This window comes from Oratosquilla oratoria, chromosome 15, assembly GCF_046742065.1.
Source record: "Oratosquilla oratoria isolate Oo_2021 chromosome 15, ASM4674206v1, whole genome shotgun sequence".
NCBI classification, from domain to species: domain Eukaryota; kingdom Metazoa; phylum Arthropoda; class Malacostraca; order Stomatopoda; family Squillidae; genus Oratosquilla; species Oratosquilla oratoria.
The window spans coordinates 32,029,608-32,050,836 of record NC_134791.1 but is presented as its reverse complement, the minus strand read 5'-3'; the positions used below and the strand labels follow the sequence as shown (position 1 = coordinate 32,050,836).

General features: G+C 35.6%; 1 protein-coding gene across 4 annotated transcripts in view; it reads right to left on the bottom strand.

Annotated features, from left to right (window-relative positions):
• The window catches only part of LOC143033390 (calpain-5-like), a 138,493-nt gene that overhangs the window by 61,968 nt on the left and 55,296 nt on the right, over window positions 1–21,229 (bottom strand). For all 4 annotated transcript variants that reach the window (XM_076198741.1, XM_076198743.1, XM_076198742.1 and 1 more), the window contains exons 5-6: window positions 12,540–12,767; window positions 12,173–12,337 (exon numbers count right to left, since the gene is read on the bottom strand). In XM_076198741.1, coding sequence (XP_076054856.1) covers window positions 12,173–12,337; window positions 12,540–12,767 — 393 coding nt within the window. The remainder of the gene's footprint in view (window positions 1–12,172; window positions 12,338–12,539; window positions 12,768–21,229) is intronic.

Below are 21,229 nucleotides of genomic sequence, written 5' to 3'. Positions count from 1 at the left end.
GTGAAGTTAAACCAAGGGCATGGTTAATTAACTTCCATGCTACAAAAGCCCTCTGTGAGGGGCACCATCCTAGCCTCCCAATAGGGGGGAGTGTGTGACGTTAAACCATATCATCATCTTCATCATCAATATATATATAGAAAAGAGTGGGAGTGAAGGATAGAGTAGAACTAGGAGTGGAGGAGGAATGGGGATGGTTCAAGGAGGGAGTCACAAGATGTGCAAAGATGGTGTGTGGAAAAAGGAGGATGGGAGGAAATGGAAGGAAGGATAGTGAGTGGTGGGATGAGGAAACAAGAAGGTTGTAGAAGAGAAGAAATGTGCATTTACAGATTGGTTGCAAAATAGGACAAGAGAACCATATGAGAGGTACAAAGAAAAGAAAAGAGAAGTAAAGCATAAGATAAAGGAGGCAAAACAGAGAACAGATGTGAAATGGAGTAAGAGTATGACAGAAACTTTTGAAAGTAATAAAAAGATGTTTTGAATGGAAATTAAGAGAGGAAGGGGAGGCGAATCAAGTAGAGAAGAAAAGATTAAAGGTGCAGATGCAGAGATAATAATGGAAGAGATGGCAGTAAGAGGAAGATGGGCAGAGTATTTTAGGGAGTTGCTAAATGTCAAGGAGGATAGGGAAGCAAAGGTACTTGCAGTGGGAAGCATTGAGAAAATGACAGTGACGAATGAGGAAAATAGAGAAGAAATAAGTAAGGATAAGGTGAAAGCAGTTATTAAAGTGATGAGAACAGGTAGGGAACCTGGGTTGGATGGATGTCATGCAGTGTCTAAAAAAGGGAGGTACAGTGATGGTGAACTGGCTGGTGAGGTTGTTTAATGTTTGTCTAAAAGAGGGCAGATTGCCAGAGGGCTGGAGGAGTGCCTTTATAGTTCCATTTTACAAGGGAAAAGAGGACAAGTTTGAGTGTAGTAGTTTCAAAGGGATCAGTTTGCCTCTTTGCTTCTTTTATCTTATGCTTTACTTCCTTCTCTTTTGTTTGAATCTCTCATATAGTTCTCTCATCCTATTTTGTAACCAATCTATGAATGCTTGGATCTTTTCTTCTACAACCTTCTTTGCTTCATTATCCCACCACTCCCTACCCTTCCTTCTATTTCCTCCCATCCTCCTTGTTCCACACACCAACTTTGCACACCTTGTGACTCCCTTCTTGAACCATCTCCATTCCTCTTCCACTCCTAGTTCTACTCTATTCTTCACTCCCTCCCATTCCTCCTTTAGCTTCTCCTTGTACTCCTCCTTTTCTTTCTCATTTAAGCAGTTTACTCTAAGCATCTCCCTACCTTCTGTTCTTTTCCTCTTTCTCCATCTATCCTCCAATCAACAGGATGATTATATATTTTAATATGTTTGAATATACCCCTGGAATTGTTTCCATTGCTTACATTTTTCTTGTGCTGTTCAATTCTTATGTTTAAGGGTTTGACAGTTTGACCTATATAGAATTTATTCCACATTTTGCAAGGAATTTTACAAATGCATCCTTTTTGACACTTAATACTATTATCAATAAGCAAGTGTTTGACTGTACTAGTATTCTTGAAAACTACATTTACATTAAAACTTTCTGATCAATCTGATATGTTTAACAAATTTTCTTGAAATGGTAAAATTAATAGATTATACTGTACTTACTGTAACTTACCGTAGTTTTGGCTGAGGATTATTAAATGCTTTACTTACAAAAGTGTAGGCAATATCCAGGAATTGTTTAGGGTATTTTGAATTATACCCAATGTTAAAAACATTTCTGATTTCTTCATTAATGTATTCTTCACTGAAGATATATAAGGCTCTAAGAAACATAGCTGAGAAGACTGGGAATAATAATAATGAATATAAGAACATACATTGGTTAGCTAGCAATATACTTTGAATTTGAGTCTATTATTGTGGCAGAGAATAATGCAATCCAAAAAAGGGGAAAGAGCCAGCTTTCTCTCTTTCCGATGTGAACTTAATGGACTCAACAAGTGTGATCAATTTAAAAATTCATGTATATTTTTATCTATAGGCCACAAACATAAGATATCATCTATGTATCTCAGCCAAGGGATGTTGACAAGAATGATTTTGCTCAAAATATTAGTCTAAAAAAAATCATATATACTTAATACTGGGGAGAGAAGGTTTTCCATACTCATACCAAACATTTGGGAGAAAAATTACCTTTAAATTGAAATTTACAATCTTTAACACATAATTTAATCAATTCAATCAATGTATGTGATGGTACTGGAAGCACATGCTTTTTAAATTCTTCTTAAAGAAAAAGTAAATTGGTGAGGAACAGTGTGGTTTTAGGACATGTAGGGGTTGTGTAGATCAGATTTTTGTGGTAAGACAGATATGTGAGAAAGCTATAGGGAAAGGTAAGGATGTTTTTTGGGCTTTTATGGATCTGGAAAAGGCTTATGACAGGGTAGACAGGAAGGCAGTGTGGGGGTACTGCAGATATATGGGACAGGAGGAAAGCCATTAAGAGCAGTCAACAGTTTTTACGAGAGTAGTAGAGCTTGTGTTAGGATTAGAAATGGAGAGAGTGAATGGTTTGAGGTAAAGGTGGGACTTAGTCAGGGATATGTTATGTTGCCCTGGCCATTCAATCTATAATTGGATGGGGTGGTGCGAGAGGTGAAAGCAAGGGTAGTGGGCCAGGGGTTGGAGACCGTTAAAGAAAATGGAGAAAAGTGGGAAATAAGCCAGTTGTTGTTTGCTGACAACACTGCGCTTGTAGCAAGATCAGAGGAGGGATTGAGAAAGTTAGTGACAGAGTTTGAGAAGGTGTGTGAAAGAAGGAAGCTGAAGATAAATGTGGGTAAAAGTAAGGTGATGAGATGTACAAGGGGAGAGAGTGACAACAGGCTGGAAGTGAGCATTAAGGGTGAGAGACTGGAGGAAGTGGATAGTTTTAGATACTTGGGTGCAAATGTGACAGGAAAGGGAGGAATGGGGGTGGAGGTAGAATGTAGATTGAGAGAAGCAAGTAAATGCCTTGGTGGATTAAAAAGTGTAATGAGAAATAGACATTTGGGAATGGATGCTAAGAGGAGGTTATATGAAGGAGTGATTATGCCGACAGCACTGTACGGGGCAGAAACATGGAACATAAGAGAGGAAGAGAGGAGTTTGAATGTGTTTGAAATGAAATGTCTGAGAAGTATGATAGGGGTTACTAGTCTAGAGGGAGAAATGAGGATGTGAGGAGGAGAACAGGGTTGGAAAGGGAGCTGGGAGATAGGGTTGATGAAAGAGTATTAGGATGGTTTGGACACATGGAAAGAATGAGTGAAGAAAGATTTGTAAAAGAGGTGTGGAAGGCAGAGGTGGAAGGAGTGAATATGAGGGGGCGTCCTAGGATGAGATAGATGGATGGGGTGAAAGGGGCATTACAAAAGAGAGGAATGTCTGTTGAGGAACGACGGAAGAGGACAGAAGATAGGGGTGAATGGAGAAGGGTTGTGTATGGATGATGCTGTGATGCATGAGGGGGAGTGGGTAGGGGATGGGGGGTGAGGAAGTATGTATGAAAAAAAAATTGATGCAGCCCAAAGGGATTTCTCCCCGTCTTCTCCTTTTCTGCATGAGGGGACAGAGAGGGGGGGGGGTCGCCAAATTTATGAAGCGGCCTTGCTGTGGATGTGCTGTGTCTTGCAACACTGCTTCTGACCCAGGGCAGTGGACAGGATGCAGGGATGACCGGTCAACCAGGAGGTACCAAGATAAGAGGGAGGGAGGAGGGTGGAGGGGAGTGGAATATGTAGGGAATGGATTGGGCAGGAGTGGTTTTTATACCGTTTTCTTTTTGGCTACCCCCCATGTAAGGGGGAAAAAGCCTTTGGTATATGTGTGTATGTAAGATTGTTCCAACTAAAGGTATGGTTACACTGGTCAACGGATGGGTTGGATTCCGAGCCTATGAATGGATTTCATCCAATACTGGATGATTTGGGTTGCAATCCAAGCCTAGGGATGCCCAAACCAATACTGTTGTAGTATACACCTCAGATGAGATCCGAGGAAAAGAAACTGAAGATATATGTTAAGAGTATTCATATTCACGACATGTCTAAAATATGTATATATATATAAATTATACATTATATATATATATATATATATATATATATATATATATATATATGTATATGTATATATATGTATATATATATGTATATATATATATATATATATATATATATGTATACATATATACACACAATTTATTCAGTAATAAGAGATAAATTATTTAATAGTACAAAATTATCTTGAAATAGAATTTTTTTTTTTTTATATTGTGGCAATAATCAAAGTTGTTTGAATATTGCTGTATGTAACATTGGTAATTCTTCTTACGCACAAAAACTCTTCTCATCCTTTGGTTGATATCTACATTTTTTCCCATGATGGAGTTACTGAAGTTATCCATGCTTCAATAGAGAAGATATGACCACAAGAGACACTTTGAAATGCGAGGCATCTCAACTATATTAAGAAATAATAATATAATCTCTCTCTTACTGAGTCAGCCCTTCAATTACTGTTTTCAATGGATAACAAATATCTTTTGTTTTTGTGGTGAAAATTATATATGCTGCTTGCCAGTCATTTCAAGTTGTCGTTCCAAATATGTTACTTGTTGGTCAACTGGTAAGTGTCAATGGTTCTGGACAGAGCTTGTCAGCAGAGAAAAGCTTATTTCTTTACTTATGTTTACATATGTATATGATTTAGAAGAAATAATTTTTACCACAAAAACAAGCATTATGTTACCTCTATCAGATCACTGTCCTATGCATGAGCCCTCAACCCTTTTCACCCATTTTACTGCATCACACAAGCACAATCAACTGAATACTACAACAAACTACACCAGGAGCACATTACTCAGGCATTTCCAACAACCTGTCACCTGCATCACACAGTACATCCATACAAATAACATTCACACTCACATCACAAAACAAGTGCACTTCAAGATTGACCACCAAATCCCCTCCTCCATCAAACCCCTCCAGATGTTAGTCCCAGAAAAAATACTTCCACAGGGAAACAAGAACCACATTAGCATGACTACATTTAACACTAAAATAGTACCACTACAGATTAGACCTGGCCCAAGAAACAAACTGACCCAGATACCTATCACACAGAAGACACCCCTAATCTTAAACAGCCACCAGGCAACACAAATTTCTTCCTTGAGTGACTTATAGGCCTAACTGGTAGTTGTTGCAAGTTACCAGGGAGCTGTGGGTCTCCTGCAAAAGAGATCTATGGCAACAGATTGATTGATAGATAATTATAATAGGGTGACTGGGTAGAAATGAGGGCTTTGCACAGAATATGTGCCTATCTTTTTCATAAGCTGTTCTATGGAGAGGATCTTGGTTTTCATGTGTAGATGTTCTGTTGGTGTGATTTTAGTGCATCCTGTTATTATTCTTAATGCTTTGTGTAGTCTGTTGAGTTTCTATATATGTCCTCTTGATTGCAAAGAACCATACTGGAATGGCATGGTTGGATGTGGCTCTTATGAACTTTTTGTAGACTGATTAGTTTCCTTCTGCTGACCTAAATGTGTTTACTGATCTAAGTATGTTGATTTTCTTGTTGATTTTCACTGTTAGGTCTTTGGTGTGTGGGTTGAAGGACATATCATAGGTAATGTCCAGGAATTTAAGCCTCATGTTCAGAAGGAAAAATTTACCATTCAATTCCTATGTTGGATATTTCCTTGATTCATGGTTGTCTGAGGTGAGCAATGTCACTGACGATTCTTAGGGGATGTCTTCCTTTTGTTTATCTTTGCCACTGTCTTAGTTTATCTAAGTAAGCTTGAGTGTTCTCATTAAATATTCTGTATTTGCTCTCATAGGTTATCATTATGTCATCTGAGAAGAGAAACAGTTATGAAGGCAAAAGGGGAGAAAGATCTGGGAGTGTTCATAAGGGATAACTTACTAATGAACACAAAAGTGGCTTTTCATTACATGGATGAGGAGATGATGAAAAAATCATACAGAACCTAATCACCCCTAGCTTGGAATATGTTGCAGTGGCCTACACAAAGTGAAGTATATAAGCAAAATAAAAAATGCAAAAAGCAGCAACCAAAATGGTTCTCACTTTTACAGGACAGACTACAAGCACTAGACCTGCCACCATTAAAAGAATATAATGAAAAAGGTGACTTAACTGGATCTGGGATGGGAGGGCATCACAAAGATATTTGGACAAATTGAAAAAGACCATATGTCTGAAGGATGTAAAGAAATAAATTCCTGTCTAAATATATAAATACCTGGAATAAACTAGGTGTTACAGCCCAAGTTGGACCATATGTGAATGTAAAACTAGATATAATAGCTGGAGAATAATGAATGGGACCCAATGAGCATGGCTTTTTTCCTGTATACTACAATTAGATATATACAAGTTGGTAAATATGCTATTACAATGCAGATGTCAATCCTAAGTTCCTTCCCAGAGAGATATAAGGGAGGTACCAAGGACTGTTATTAGCTAATGTGTGCCTACAGGTTCCCATTCAGTGAACCTCAAGTATTCAATTGCAATCAATTTCATAGTAAGGTTAGTGCTAAAAAAATCCATAACAAGTGCAGATCATCACATCATGCAAAGCTGGAATAAAAAAAATCACTATAAATGGTTGAAAAAAGGCAAACAGCGATCAATGAGAGAAGTGATAAACAGCAGAAGACTTAATACCTCATCAGCAAAAGAAATGTAACTCAGCTACTGAATAGTATCACAACAGTTTACACACATAAGTTCATTCCGATTCTAACACAATATAGGTCAAACACTGAAAAAGCCTATGGCACCAGCATCCATTAAAACATGCCATTTTGATCAATACATTTTTTCTTTCAATGTAGACACCTTACCAGTTATAGCTTGAAAACTGAAACTGTATAAACTCATCAACACTCTATGTCTACTATGTTATCTACATGATTGTATACTAAATTTTATTAAGTGCAAATTGATAGCTTAAAAAGTATTTCTCAGTGTGATGAAGGAAATTCAATCCAACCTAATTAGATATACTAGTGTGTGCTGTGTGCTGTGTTGTGCTTCAATTTCACTTATTGCCAAACATCAAAGGACTTGGATAGTGTACAGTCTCTGAAATTTTATGGAAGATCTATGAGAATTATATTTTCTCCCTATACACATCAGTAGTGCAAATTCCTATCCAATTTCCTTTTGATGCAATTGAAAATTGTGAAGTCTTGAAAACAAAGTGCAAGTCTCATGCAAAGTGCTCTATGAAAATCACTTCCTCATAAGAAGCTAAGTGAATCCCACCCATCCTCCTGCACAGCAAAACCACACTAACATTTTTGGGTCATTATAGTCATTCTGTCAAACAAACCACTCTTTCAACAGGCACTCACTCCTTATATGCTTACCCGGGCAAAGACTTCTCCAGTCTAGGACAGCAGCACAAACAGAAAAGGGAAATGGAAGTGACAAAGTAAATATATTACAATCACGAATTAATGAAAGCTACAGATGCTCATTTATTGAAGCTTCTTAATCTTACTGAAATAATTCTTACTTTCACACATCCATGTCATCAATATACATGAACATCAAATGATATGGTAAATGTAACTAAAATCTTGCAAAGTTAGGGATTTTAAAATATGTAAAAAAAAAATCAACTCATTCATCTGCAAACTTCAAAAATAAATGAAAATTAATCTGAAAAAAAATGTGATCAAGTCCAAGGATACTATCACCTGTACTACTACAACAGCAAAAGAAGTCTATGAATACAATCACACCAAAGCAAAGAAAACTATTCTTTTCCAAAGAATATTAACAACTGATTCCCATGAACACAAGCAATGCAATTGTGGGGTACAAAAGGTTGTAGGAAAAAAGAGAATGAAACAAAATAACAGAATGAAATAACTTAAGCAAATAATTTGAGCATGTAAACAAATCACATTTTTAAGGATGATATTAAAAGGTATGTTATGGACCTCTGGGTATAAAATATGATATACCTATGGTGACTAGATAATACTAACTGGATGAATAAAAAAGCATCTTAAATTCACAATGAACTGATTAAGATTAATGTAAATCCACATAATGCTAGTACCATTGAAATTAAAATGCATGTTATATAAAGGCTTTCTATATGCTATATAAGAATATAGTAAAATTGAAGTCTTTGACACAAGGATCTAAACACATCATATGAATGAAATATTCATAACAATCATTCAACTGGGTTTTATGTGGGAGCTAAATGCAAAAATCTACCATGGTACACAAACACTTATAAAACAGTTTTCCATGATAAAATCAAAGTTACTGCCTATAAGTAAAAAAGTTTCATCTGCACAAAACACTGCTTCCTCCTCCAACCTAAGGGATAAGTTTCACAAAAACACTATGTTGGACAAACCTGTACTGGAAGGACTTTATACTACATACTTATTGGGATCATTCTAATTAATCATGGTACACATACTTATACTATACTACTGGCACAGAGTTTAAATGTACAGTGAAAAGAAATCAACATTTTGAATTTGGTAGAAAATGGTAAAAAGAATGAGAGACTGCTGGGTAATAATGAGTTGTTGAGGGTGACAAGAGTACTAAACCATGAAATTTATAAAGGGGACCAATTGGATAAAGAACAATATAAAACCTAAGATAAAGGAGAAAACACTGGAAAAGAGAGACATGGGGCAAAAAGTACAAAGTTGGAATCACAAAGAGGCAAGGAAGAAAATAAAAGAGGAGGAAGAAGACACCATTAAAGAAGAATGATAATTTCACAAATATATTTTTGAGTGCAAAAATGAAATGTGAAGCAAAATAAATGGTAAGAGCAACAAATGCCTTCATAAAAAGATGAGAAATTTGGTGGAGGAGAAAAAAATACATGTGAATATTCAGCCATCTTGAGCCTCAACAACTTGAAACCTGCAGCCCTTCAGCAGCTGACACTGGTTGGAATGAAAATGAAGAATTATATAATGATAAACTGGTAGTAAATTAAGAATGAAGAAAAGGAATCAAATGAAGGGCTCTCCATAGATCTCTCAGGGGAAAAAATGTTGGACTGTTGTCTATATTGTGTCAATGTGTGACTATTATGTGGCATGTGCAAAGATGGAGTCAGTCAGTTGTCTGAAAGACATCTTGGGCCTGGTCCAGAGACCAAGTGTCAAGGCCTCAGAGCTGTACCTCTAGATGGAGGTGAGGGTGTTGTTGATAGTTTTTTTAAATCTAGCAATAGGGAGATGATTCTCTCTGATATTCAATTTATAGAATCACTATTTGAGGGTACCTGTCACTAGTCCCATGACAATATCAAATGAGACAGAAGTGGGCATAGCTGAGACTACAGTGAGGCCCTGTTCAATTGTTGCAAAAACTTTGGACTGTTGTCTGTATTGTATTAGTGTGGGACTGTTCCTTTGTTACTGGCTAAAAATTGTAGATAAAGGAAAGCAGTTAACAGTTGTGAGCTATCCTTGTGTGAAAAAGTTAAAGAAATACATAGAGAATGAGTATTAACCCTTCAGGGATACACCTCCAGATAAATGTGAGAAGGTTGACAGGTTTTGAAAATAGGTAGGTACCTGTCATTGAACCACTGTTACTGTATGGAAGTGAGCTATGGACAGTGGGATCAATCCTATGGAAGGAAGAAACAGAGAAAAAGTAGAAATATACTGTTTAAAAGGTGTATAAGGTATTCAGAGTAGACAAAATGTGAAGCAAGAAAATATGGGGAAGATGTGGTGAGAAGGTGTATGTGGTGGAAATGATGAACAAGACTGATGAAGTAGTATGATGAGAGTGGTGGATGACCGAGTAAAAGAATATATAAGAAAAATATGGATGAGAGGAGATGAAGACTGAAATAATGATGGAAGAAGAGTGGGAGATTGTGTCAAGAGAATGCATATGATTTTGGAGGCAGCAGGTGTGTAGGCATATAATAGAGGCAATTGGAAGAGATACAACATATACATGAAAGAGGAGAATGGCAAGTAAGGGAAAAGAGGGCATGATGGGGAGAATGTGCAAGGAAATGGAACTGAAAATACAGTGGAGAGATATGATAAGAGAAGATGGGGGTAAATTTTATCCTTACATTTTAATCTATCCCTTTTAAAAGGATTTGAAGACTAAATAAACCTACCTGTGCTGCTCATTTTTCTCTCATCTTTACATACTCTGTCAATTTTTCTTTCATTATTTTTCAATGTTTTGTAATTAGGGACTAGACAATGTCTACTGGATTCCCTTGTGAAGGAATTATTTCATTGATTTAGTGAATTCTGTTACAATGTGATAAAGTAGCTCATTTCTTTTACCATTCATCCTTCAACTTTTTTTAGGCATATGGCTTTTCTCTTATATAGCTCCTGTTTTTATTTAACAACTCTGTCATACATATGAATTTACTTAAAGGAAGTGTTCAAAATAAGAGTTATACTAGCAGGGTTCCATCTATGTGCTTCCATTTTAAATTAACTTAAGGTACTGGACTGTACTATTTCTTCTCCCATGTTATTCCATAGATGCTCCTATGTGGAAAACTATTCATTAATATCCTTCAAACACCTTGTCTTTCTCAGTTTTATCCCATGTCCTCAAGTTTTGGTTTGATCCCACACTAAGAAGTCTACTTTGTTGATTACATTCACAACTTTCATGGTTCTGAACACTGCTATCATATCACTCCATGCCCTAATAGTATGTTCTGTTGTATTTTAGTATTTTGAACAACTGTAAGGGAATCAAGAGGAAGAATACTCTGAGGGCAATTCAGTCCTGTAAACCATATATAAGTAAATACAGTATACAAATGTAAAAACTGGATACTACAAGTATAAACCCCAACTTCCAAAGAACAAGGTCAAGTATTAATCTATAGTGTTTGGATTCTCTTTATATGAATCCTACTGCATTTTGAATGCTGATAGAAGCCACCAGCTGGACTCATAGATCTCTAAATTGTGATCCCAATCTTGGACTTTGATTTACAAAAAAAGTTATGGCCTTAAGATTTGCCATAAAGTGTTAGGATCCTAGTTTTCAATTTTCTTTCCTATAAATAACTGCAGCAGTTAAAAAAAATGCTACACAATTTGGCTCTATTGAAATACAAAATATATGTGTGGTAACTAGAGACAAACTGTATAGTGTTAATACAACTGTAGAAGTGATTCCCTGAAAAGAAATTTGAAAGGTGGAATTCTAACAATTATAAACATCAAGACTATAAAAGTTATGAGAATCTGTTTCCTGTTCCAGAGACCCATTGTCAGTTTAGAGAACTGTATTCCTAATGAAAACAAGGAAGGTTGGAACCTTTGAACATAAGAGGTGCCTCTCACAGAACAATGGCACCACTTGCTGGCATCTTCAGTTGCCACTCCAAATTAACCACAGCATTCACAGTGACAGCCTGTGCAAATACTGTATACACCTAGGTCTCCTAATCCAACACTTGCCAATCACCACCTGTGACATAAACCCACTAATGGAACTGGCCCAGGACATAAAACACCACCAACTCCCAAAGTGGGTTTATGTCCTGGGCCCAGATGTCTGCACAAGTGATGGTTAGTGAGTGTTGGTTTAAGATATTTTTTTGCACTATGAAAAACATGCATGACCTACTTAGCTAATATTTCACTCATTCAACCCTATTACATGATTCATAATTTTTTTCTGTCCCTAGATGGGTGACTTTTAATATGTAACTGTTTTTTTGACAGTTTAGTAGTAGCTGAAGTGGATTTTAAAAATAAAATATAAAATTTGGCATAAAAAATCACTACAGTAAACATATTCACGATCCACAGTATTTCGATACCCACAGACCTGAATCTCATGCACATATTGCAAGATGCTTACAAAACATGCATTTATGGTTGCAGGGGATTCACACAATAATGAGCAAACTTTAATGATATCTATATATTTAAGGTTACCAAATTACTGTACACTGTTATGTAGTGTAGTACATGTACAAAATGGACATCAGGAATTCTTTCACCCAGTCTTTATTTCTAATATTATGTACAGAATAGGTATACAAACTTTTTAAAGATAAGGGTCACTTAAAAGTGGGTTACTTACAGATATTGCACAACACATTAGTGCTTGGTCTGACATTTCATTTGTCATCATCTTAAAAAGCTGTTTTCTCTTTTCAAAATCATCTTCATAGCCACCAATGGAAAGATCCAAATGAGCAGATACACCAGAGGTCAGGTCCACAAGAGCATCACTAAGATTACCACCCTGTTAAGACAATGAAAATTATATAGGGTCTTCTGTGGGCATGATTATGTCATTTAATACATTTTGTCATTCATGCACAATATTATCATGAAGTATTTACTACTAGATATGCCCTCAATGTCATGGGAATAAGTTTATATATTCATAGAAAATAAATGTCTACAAGAGAATCATAATACAATTTAAAAATTCAAGAACTTACTTCCAAAGCTTCATATGACCCATGAAGCTTGGCATATGCTTTCTCTAAGAGAGCACACCAGAACTCTCCTTGTGTCTTGGAATGAACAAAAATAAGCTGGCCATCAATGGTTGGTAGTAAGTCATCCACAACAACATCTATCCAGTCTCCAAATCGCCAAAAGCGGAAATGAAACATACCAGGATGAAAATCATCATTATACTCTTGATCCTTGTAATCTGGGATAACCTGTAAATTATATATAAAAAGAAAATCCACCAGTTAACATGATAAGCTTCAAATTTTGGTGATGTTATACTAAAACTTGTCTTTTCATCTGTATGCAACCGACAGACATAATTATAATTAATGTATAATATATATATATATATATATATATATATATATATATATGTATATATATATATATATATATATATATATATATATATATATATGTGTGTGTGTGTGTGTATTTACCTAGTTGTATTATACGGGGAGGGAGCTATGCTTGTGGTAACCCATCCTTGTATCTTTCAGCATCAAGTTTGTTTTTAAATTCTTGAATAGTGATTGCACACACTGTTGCCTTATCTAATATATTCCAGGTATCCACTACTCTGTGTGGGAAGCTATTCTTTTTCAGATCTCTTCTATAATTATCCTTTTTGAGTTTCTTTTAATGGCCTTTTGTTTTTCCATTGTCCCATTTTAATCATCTCTATCTAGGATTTCCATTTCTTTTATGATTCTATAAATAGTCAGTAGATTTCCTCTTTCTCTTCTTTGTTCCAGAGTTGGTAGTTCCAATTTGGACAATCTCTGTTTGTATTTCAATTTGGAGAGTGTTGGTGCCATCTTTGTCATTGATCTTTGTATTCTTTTTAATTTCTTTATATTCTTTTTAGTACTGAGTGTCCATAGTGTTGCAGCGTACTCCAGTTTTGGTCTTATTAGTGTGTGTGTATGTATTTACCTAGTTGTACCTAATTGTATTTACCTAGTTGTATCTTACGGGAAAGGTGGAGCTAAGCTTGTGGTGTCCTGTCTTTGTATCTCTCCATATCTAGTTTCCTCTTAAATTCTTGTATTGTTTTTGCACACACTGTTTTTTCATCCAATATTTTCCATACATCTACCACACTGTGGAGAAAGCTGTTCTTTTTCAGGTCCCCTCTATAACTGTCCTTTTTAAGCTTCTTTCCATGTCCTCTTGTATGCATTGTATTTACCTAGTTGTATCTTACAGGAAGGGGAGATACACTCATGGTGTCCCATCTCTTTACCTTGCCATATCTAATTTCCTCTTAAATTCTTGTATTGTTTTTGCACACACTATTGTTTCATCTAGTTTGTTCCATAAATCCACCACTCCGTGGAGAAAGCTGTTTTTCAGGTCTCTTTTATATCTGTCCTTTTTGAGTTTCCTTCCATATTTTTATCTTATCCCAATTTAGTTAAGTCATCTCTATCAAGGACTTCCACACCTCTCATAATTCTGTAGATGGTCAACAAGTCACCTTTTTTCTTCTTTGTTCCAGAGTCAGTAGTTCTAGTATTGACAATCTTTCTTCTTATGACATTTTTAATAGTGTTGGGGCCATCTTCGTAGTTGCTCTCTGGATTCTCTCAATTTTCCTTATATTCTTTTTAGTACTGGGTGACCATAGTGTCGCTGTGTACTCCAATTTAGGCCTTATCAGTGCAACTAGTATTTTCTTTACCACTTCTTCATCCAAGTAAAAGCCACTTTTATTGATCTTAGCAAGTTATAGGTTTCACTGACAATTTTGTTTATATGTTTGTCAGGGGACATATCTTTTGTGATGATCACTCCCAGGTCTTTTTCAGATCCCACTTTCGTTACTTCCTTTTCACCAATTTTATATTGTCCTGATATCTTTTTTTTTGCTTTTTCCAAATTCCATTATGCTACATTTCTTAATGTATAAGTTCACTTCCCACTTCTGACTCCATTCCCAAACCCTGTTCAGATCTCTCTGTAGTGAGTCAGTCTGTTTCAGTACCGTACTCACTTTCTTTAACAATTTTGCATCATCTATAAAGAAGTTCATGTAACATTCCACACATTTGTCCATGTCATTCACATAGACAGCAAACATTATTGGAGTCAATACCAATCCTTGTGGAACTCCACTAATTACCTCTTCCCAAGTAGATCTCTTATCTCTGAGCACTACCCACATTTTTCTTCCATACAAAAAGTCTTCCATCCATTTCAATAGTTTACCTTGTATCCCTCCTATGGTTCCCAGTTTTCGTAATAGTTTTTTTGTAAGGGACTTTATCAAAAGCTTTCTGTAGATCTAAGAATTAACAATCAGCCTATCTGTCCTTTTCTTGTATTATGTCTAGTAGTCTTGAGTAAAAACATATCAAACTTGTGGTACATGATCTTTTCTGTCTAAATCCCAATTGTCTCAGATTTAGGATCTTGTTCTCCAGATGGTTTATCCATCTACTTTTTATAACTTTTTCACAAATCTTAGCTACCATGCTTGTAAGGGAAACCAGTCTGTAATTTGTTGGGTCTTCCTTATTGGTACAATATCATCATTTTTCCAGTCTGGTATTTTTCCTTCTCTGAGTGAGCAACTTGTTATGTTACATATTTTGTCTGTTAGTTCCTCTTTACATTCTTTCAATATCCAATTTGCTATTCCATCCTGGCCATGCAATTTCCTGACATCAAGGTTCATTATTTGATCCATTATTTCTTTCTTTGTTACTATTATTTCCCTGATGGGGGGATTCCACTGCTTTTCCTTCATCCCAATGTTGCATTTTTTCTCTAGTGAAAAGTGACTTGAAGTATTTGCTCATGCTTCAGCTATTTCTATATCTTCTGTGTATTCCATATTCCCTTGGCATAGTTTCACAATTTCCAGTTTATTTTTTAGCTTACCATTTCCATATCTATAGAGTAGTTTTGGCTGATCCTTACATTTATATATTATGTTTTTTTTTTCATAATTTCTTTTTTCTTCCCTGCATATTTTTACATATTCATTCTTTGGATTAATATATATTTCCCACTTTCTATGTTTTTTGTCTTTTCTCCATCTTTTCTCTTCTGTCTTTTGCTTCGCTGCACCTATTAAACCAGCACTTAATATACACCTTTTCCTATTTTTTTATTTGAGACATATTTATCCACTCTTTCTTTGTAGATTTTCATATGAATCATCCATTTGTGTTTCTTCCCTGTAGAATTTTTAGGAAAAAAAATGTCCTAAGTTTCACAAAGTCCGTTTTACTATACATCAGTCTTCCTTTACTTTGTTTCCCATTTGTCTTTATATACATTTCATCCTTTAATTATAACTCGAGCAGTATATGGTCACTCTTCGCAATTGGTGTCTTGCATTCAATTTTGTCTACTTTTTCAGGTTCTGATGTAATCAATCTAGTCTCGATGGCTTTTCATTATTTCTAAATCTAATTTTTTCTTTTACCCATTGTGTCATTGTATGTTCTATAGTCATGTCGAGTAATACATTTCCCCATTGATCCTCTCCACCTTTCACTGTCATCTCTTCCCAACATATTTCTTTGCAATTAAAATCTCCCATGAGTACCACTTTATTTCCATCCTTCAGCATCTCGTTTAATGAAGTTCTCGTATCCTCTAACATTTTGGAATAATCTCTCTCCAAGACCTCGTTTTTGGGGGCACATAAATCACTGCAAACTTTCTGCTTTTCATGTCACTATCTTCAACTCTTATTGAGATCATCTCTACCCTGTTCTCTCCATATGTAACTTTCGTCACATTTAAGTTTTTCTTAACCAGGAACATGACTCCTCCACCTTGTTTCTCCTCCCTATTTCTAAGCCAGTGATTATATAATCCATGACCAACACTGGTACTAGTGGACCCCTTAATTTTGTCTCCATAATTCCCATTTCATCTGGTTTGCTTCTGACAGGTAATCATTTAGTTCGTTTAATCCTAAGAATAATCCATCTATGTTGGTATACCGGTATGTTAATTTTAATTTTCTATTCCTTCCATTTCGTTCTTTGATTTTTTTTCTTGAATATACCATTTTTCAGTCTCATATCTAACACTCTCCAATAGAACTGTGTTGTCTCAGTCTCCGTTCTCTCTCTCTCTTAAGCTTCGTTTCTTTATGTCTTTTTTCTTTCCTCATCATTCATGTCTCTTTTTATCCATACATTTTTTATAGTGTTCGATTCTTGCAAATTTCCTGTTATTGCTAAGATTTCTTCCGATGCCATTTGTGACTTTAATTTGATCTTTAGTGGTCGACTTTTCCCCTTTCCTTCTACATATTTACTCATTCTGTGCACTTCCTCTAATTCCTTTTCTATTTCCTGTTCTTTATATTGTACTACTTTTAGAAAATTTCTTGCCAATTCTTCGTCCTTTTTATCTCTCAGGAGCCAATTTGGGTTATACTTTTCCTTTAGACCATATATTACTACACTTTTTTCTATTGTATCTCTAACTAGGTTTTCTTTTTCCTTAATTACCTCAATGACAGCATCTCCGGCCTTCTCCTGCATTTGTTGATGAACTATTTCTTTAAAAATTACCTTATCTTTTTCTTTTTTCCAGTCATTCCTAAGCTGTTACGAATAGTTTTCTCTTATTTTTCCCCATTTCCACGGTCATTGCTTTTATCCAATCATCCACCTCTTCAGCGGCGGCGCCAGGAATTTTTAGTTGGGGTAAGGGGGGGCTGAGCAATTTTTTGGGGGGCTAATAGTAATATGATCCTCATTTCAGAAGGGGAGGGGGTTAATGGTAGGGCTAGCACTGATGGCTGACAAATCTTTAGCCCTGGCAATTAAAAATTCCACTTAATAAAATTATTTCAATGAGTGTTTTAAATTTTCAATTTGCTCATTTCAGTCGGGGGGGCTGGCCACTTTTGGGGGGGGGGGTAAAGCCCCCCCCCCTGGCGCCGCCACTGCACCTCTTTCCTCATGTTCTTGTTATTTGTGTTTTCATCATTTTTCAACCTCTCGTTTTCACATTTTAACTCGGCCATTTTTTTCCACTTAACTCTTCTTTTATTTCCGTGTTTACTTTTTTTTTTTTTTGTCACTCGCTTCCTTGTTTAGATCTTTATTCGTCTTCCATTGATCGACATTTTCCCGCTTCCATGATTCGTTCACATTTCTCATGTCCTCTATATCTATAACTCTACTAAAGTCTTCTTTCGTACCCACTAAATCCAGATAAATGACCCTCATCGCCATTATCAAGTAGAAACCTATTCGTGCCTCTCGGTGATCTGAAACCTATGTTAGCATTTTTTTTCTTCGCCCTTGCACTGGTATAGCTCTGGGTAGATGTTTATATTGTAACGCGATGGACAGCCATATTGGGTCTCTGGCCCGTCATCATTTTCTTCGATTTTACTTCAGTTACACACTATTCATGTTGTAAATCAAGCATTCCAGATATCCACGAGCACTCCCCTTCCCATATACCACACCTTAGGTATTCAGTAATTGTATCTCTGTTAAGACGTTTCGTTTTTTAAAGTATTTCAAGAGCTCCAATTTATGCGTGTTGTCACTGTGACGAATGACGTGTGTGTGTGCATTTACTTAGTTGCATTTACCTAGTTTTATTTTACGGGAAGGGGAGCTATGCTCGTAGTGTCCCGTCTTCATATCTCGTTTTATCTAGACTGTTTTTAAATTCGTGTATCGTTGTTGCACACACCACATTCTCATCTAACTTGTTCCAAACGTCTATCATCATGTGGGGAAAGCTGTTCTTTTTCAGGTCTCTTCTATAATTGTCTTTTTTTTTCCGTGTCCTTCTATCTCTACTATCCCATGTTATTAGATCCTATCAATAATTTCTATGCCTTTCATGATTCTAGAAATAGTTATCAAGTCTCCTCTCTTCTTTGCTCCAATGTCTATAGCTCAAGTTTTGCCAGTCTCTCCTCATATGACAGTTCTGAGAGCGTTGGTGCCTCTTTCGTAATTGCTCTTTGTATTCTTTCAAGTTTTGATATACATTTTTTATACTTGGTGACCACGTCGTCAATGCATACTCCAATTTTGGTCTAATCAAAGTGACAAGCATTTTCTTCACCAATTCTTCGTCCAGGTATGTAAATGCCACTTTGATTGATCTTACTAAATTATAAGTTTCTCCAAAATGTTTGTTTATATGTTTCTAAGGGGACATATTACTCACAATAATGACTCCCAGGTCCTTCTCTTTTTCCACTTTTTTAATTTCTTCCTTTCCCAGTTTATATGATCCCACTAATATTTTTTGCTTCGTCTAAATTCCATTATACTACACTTCTTAATATCGAATTCCATCTCCCACTTCCTACTCCATTCCCATGCTTTATTGAGATCACTTCACCAATTCTTCGTCCAGGTATGTAAATGCCATTTTGATTGATCTTATTAAATTATAAGTTTCTCCAAACAAATTTTTTAAATGTTTCTAAGGGGACATATTATTCATAATAATGACTCCCAGGTCCTCTTTTTCAAATTTCTTCCTCTCCCACTTTATATGATCCCACTAATCTTTTTTTGCTTCGTCCAAATTCCATTATACTACACTTCTTAATATCGAATTCCATATCCCACTTCCTACTCCATTCCCATGCTTTATTGAGATCACTCTGCAGCGACTCACAATCTTCTACATTGTTCACTTTTTTCAACAGTTTTGCATCGTCCGCAAAGAAGCTCACATAACTTTCAATTCCTTCATCCATATCGTTAATATATATATATATATATATATATATATATATATATATATATATATATATATATATATATATATATATATATATATATATATCAAACATTATTGGGGCCAGAACTGTTCCTTGTGGAACTCCACCAATCACTTCATCCCAATTAGAATGTTTGTCTCTTATCATCACTCTCATTTTTCTTTCATGCAAGAAGTCTTCCAACCACTTCAGCAGTTTGCCCTGTATTCCTCCTGCAATTTCTCATTTATTTAGCAATTACTTGTGTGGCACCTTATCAAAAGCTTTTTTCAGGTCTAGAAATGCACAATCAGCCCATCCATCTCTTTCTTGTATTATATCTATTAGTCTTGAATAGAAACACATCAAGTTTGTGACACATGATCTTCCTTGTCTAAATCAAAATTGCCTTGGATTTAGTATATTGTTTTTTTGTTTTGTTTTTTCCAAATGCCTTACCCATCTACTTTTGATAATTCTTTCACAAATTTTAGCTATCGTACTTGTAAGCGAGACCGGTCTATAGTTAGTAGGGTTTTTCTTGTTTCCCCTTTTATATATTGGTACTATATTTGCTCTTTTCCAATCTTCTGGAATTTTTCCTTCTTTCAATGAACTGCTTATTCGACTATGTATTTTGTTCATTCCTGCATTCTCTCAAAATCCAGTTTGCCATTTCATCTAGACCATGCGATTTTCTGAAATCGAGATTACTCAAGTGATTCAACATTTCTTTCCTTTTTACTTCTGTCTCTTTCATAGGGGGGACTTTCTCCTCCCACTCGACATCTCTAAGTTGTATGTTCTCCCTCGTAAACACTGATTTAAAATGCTTGTTCATAATTTCTGCCATTTCTATTTCCTCTGTGTATTCAACTCCTCCTTGTCGTAGTTTCACTAATTCTTGTTTGTTTTTCAGTTTGTTGTTTACAAATCTATAAAATAGTTTTGGTTGATCTTTATATTTTTCTATGACATCCTTTTCGTATTTTCTCTTTTCTTCTCTGCGCACTTGTACATATTGATTTCTATAACTAGTATATATTTTCCATTTTTCAGGTCTTTTGTCTTTCTTCCATTTTATCCAAGCTTTATCCCTTTTGTCTTTTAACTCGCTACATCTTTTGTTGTACCAACATTTTACATATTCTTTTTCTTGTTTTTTGTCTCGTTACATACTTTTCCACTCCTTCTTTATAATTTTTTTTCCAAATCTTCCATTTCTCTTCTACTGTTCTTTCCTCCTTGTATATCCTTTCCCAGTCTGCTTTTTTAAAGAATTCTTTTATTTTATATAAAAAAAATCCATACATCAATCTTCCCTTTCTATATTGTTCGTTTCTTCCCATGTTTTTTTTTTTTTTCCTCGTTTAGTTCCAGTTCAAACAATATGTTTTACTTTGTGGTGTCTTATATTCAATCTTGTCCACTACTTCATGTTCTGATGTGATTATTAGGTCCAGTCTCGATGGTTCTTCCTCATTTCTATACCTAGTATTCTCTTGTATCCATTATGTTATTGCATGTTCTATAATCATATCAAGTAGTACATTTCCCCATAGGTCGTCTCCACCCTTCACTGTCATCTATTCCCAGCAGATTTCTTTACAATTAAAGTCACCCATTATTACTATTCTTCTTCCATCTTCCATATATTATTTAGTGTTATCTTTGTGTCTTCTAACATATTTCTGTGTTCTCTCTCTTCCCACGAAGCCTAAAGTTTTAGGAGGCACATAATTTATCACACACTTCCTGCTCTTCTTGTCCCTGTCCTCTATTTCCATCATAATCACCTCCATTCTATTATTTCCATATGTAACATTCCTCACATTTATATCCTTTTAGTCAGGAACATAACTCCACCCCCTTCTTTTACTTCTCTGTTTCTAATTTAATAATTACATGCGCCATTCCCTACACTGTTGAGTGGTAGTGGACCTTTCAATTTTGTCTCTA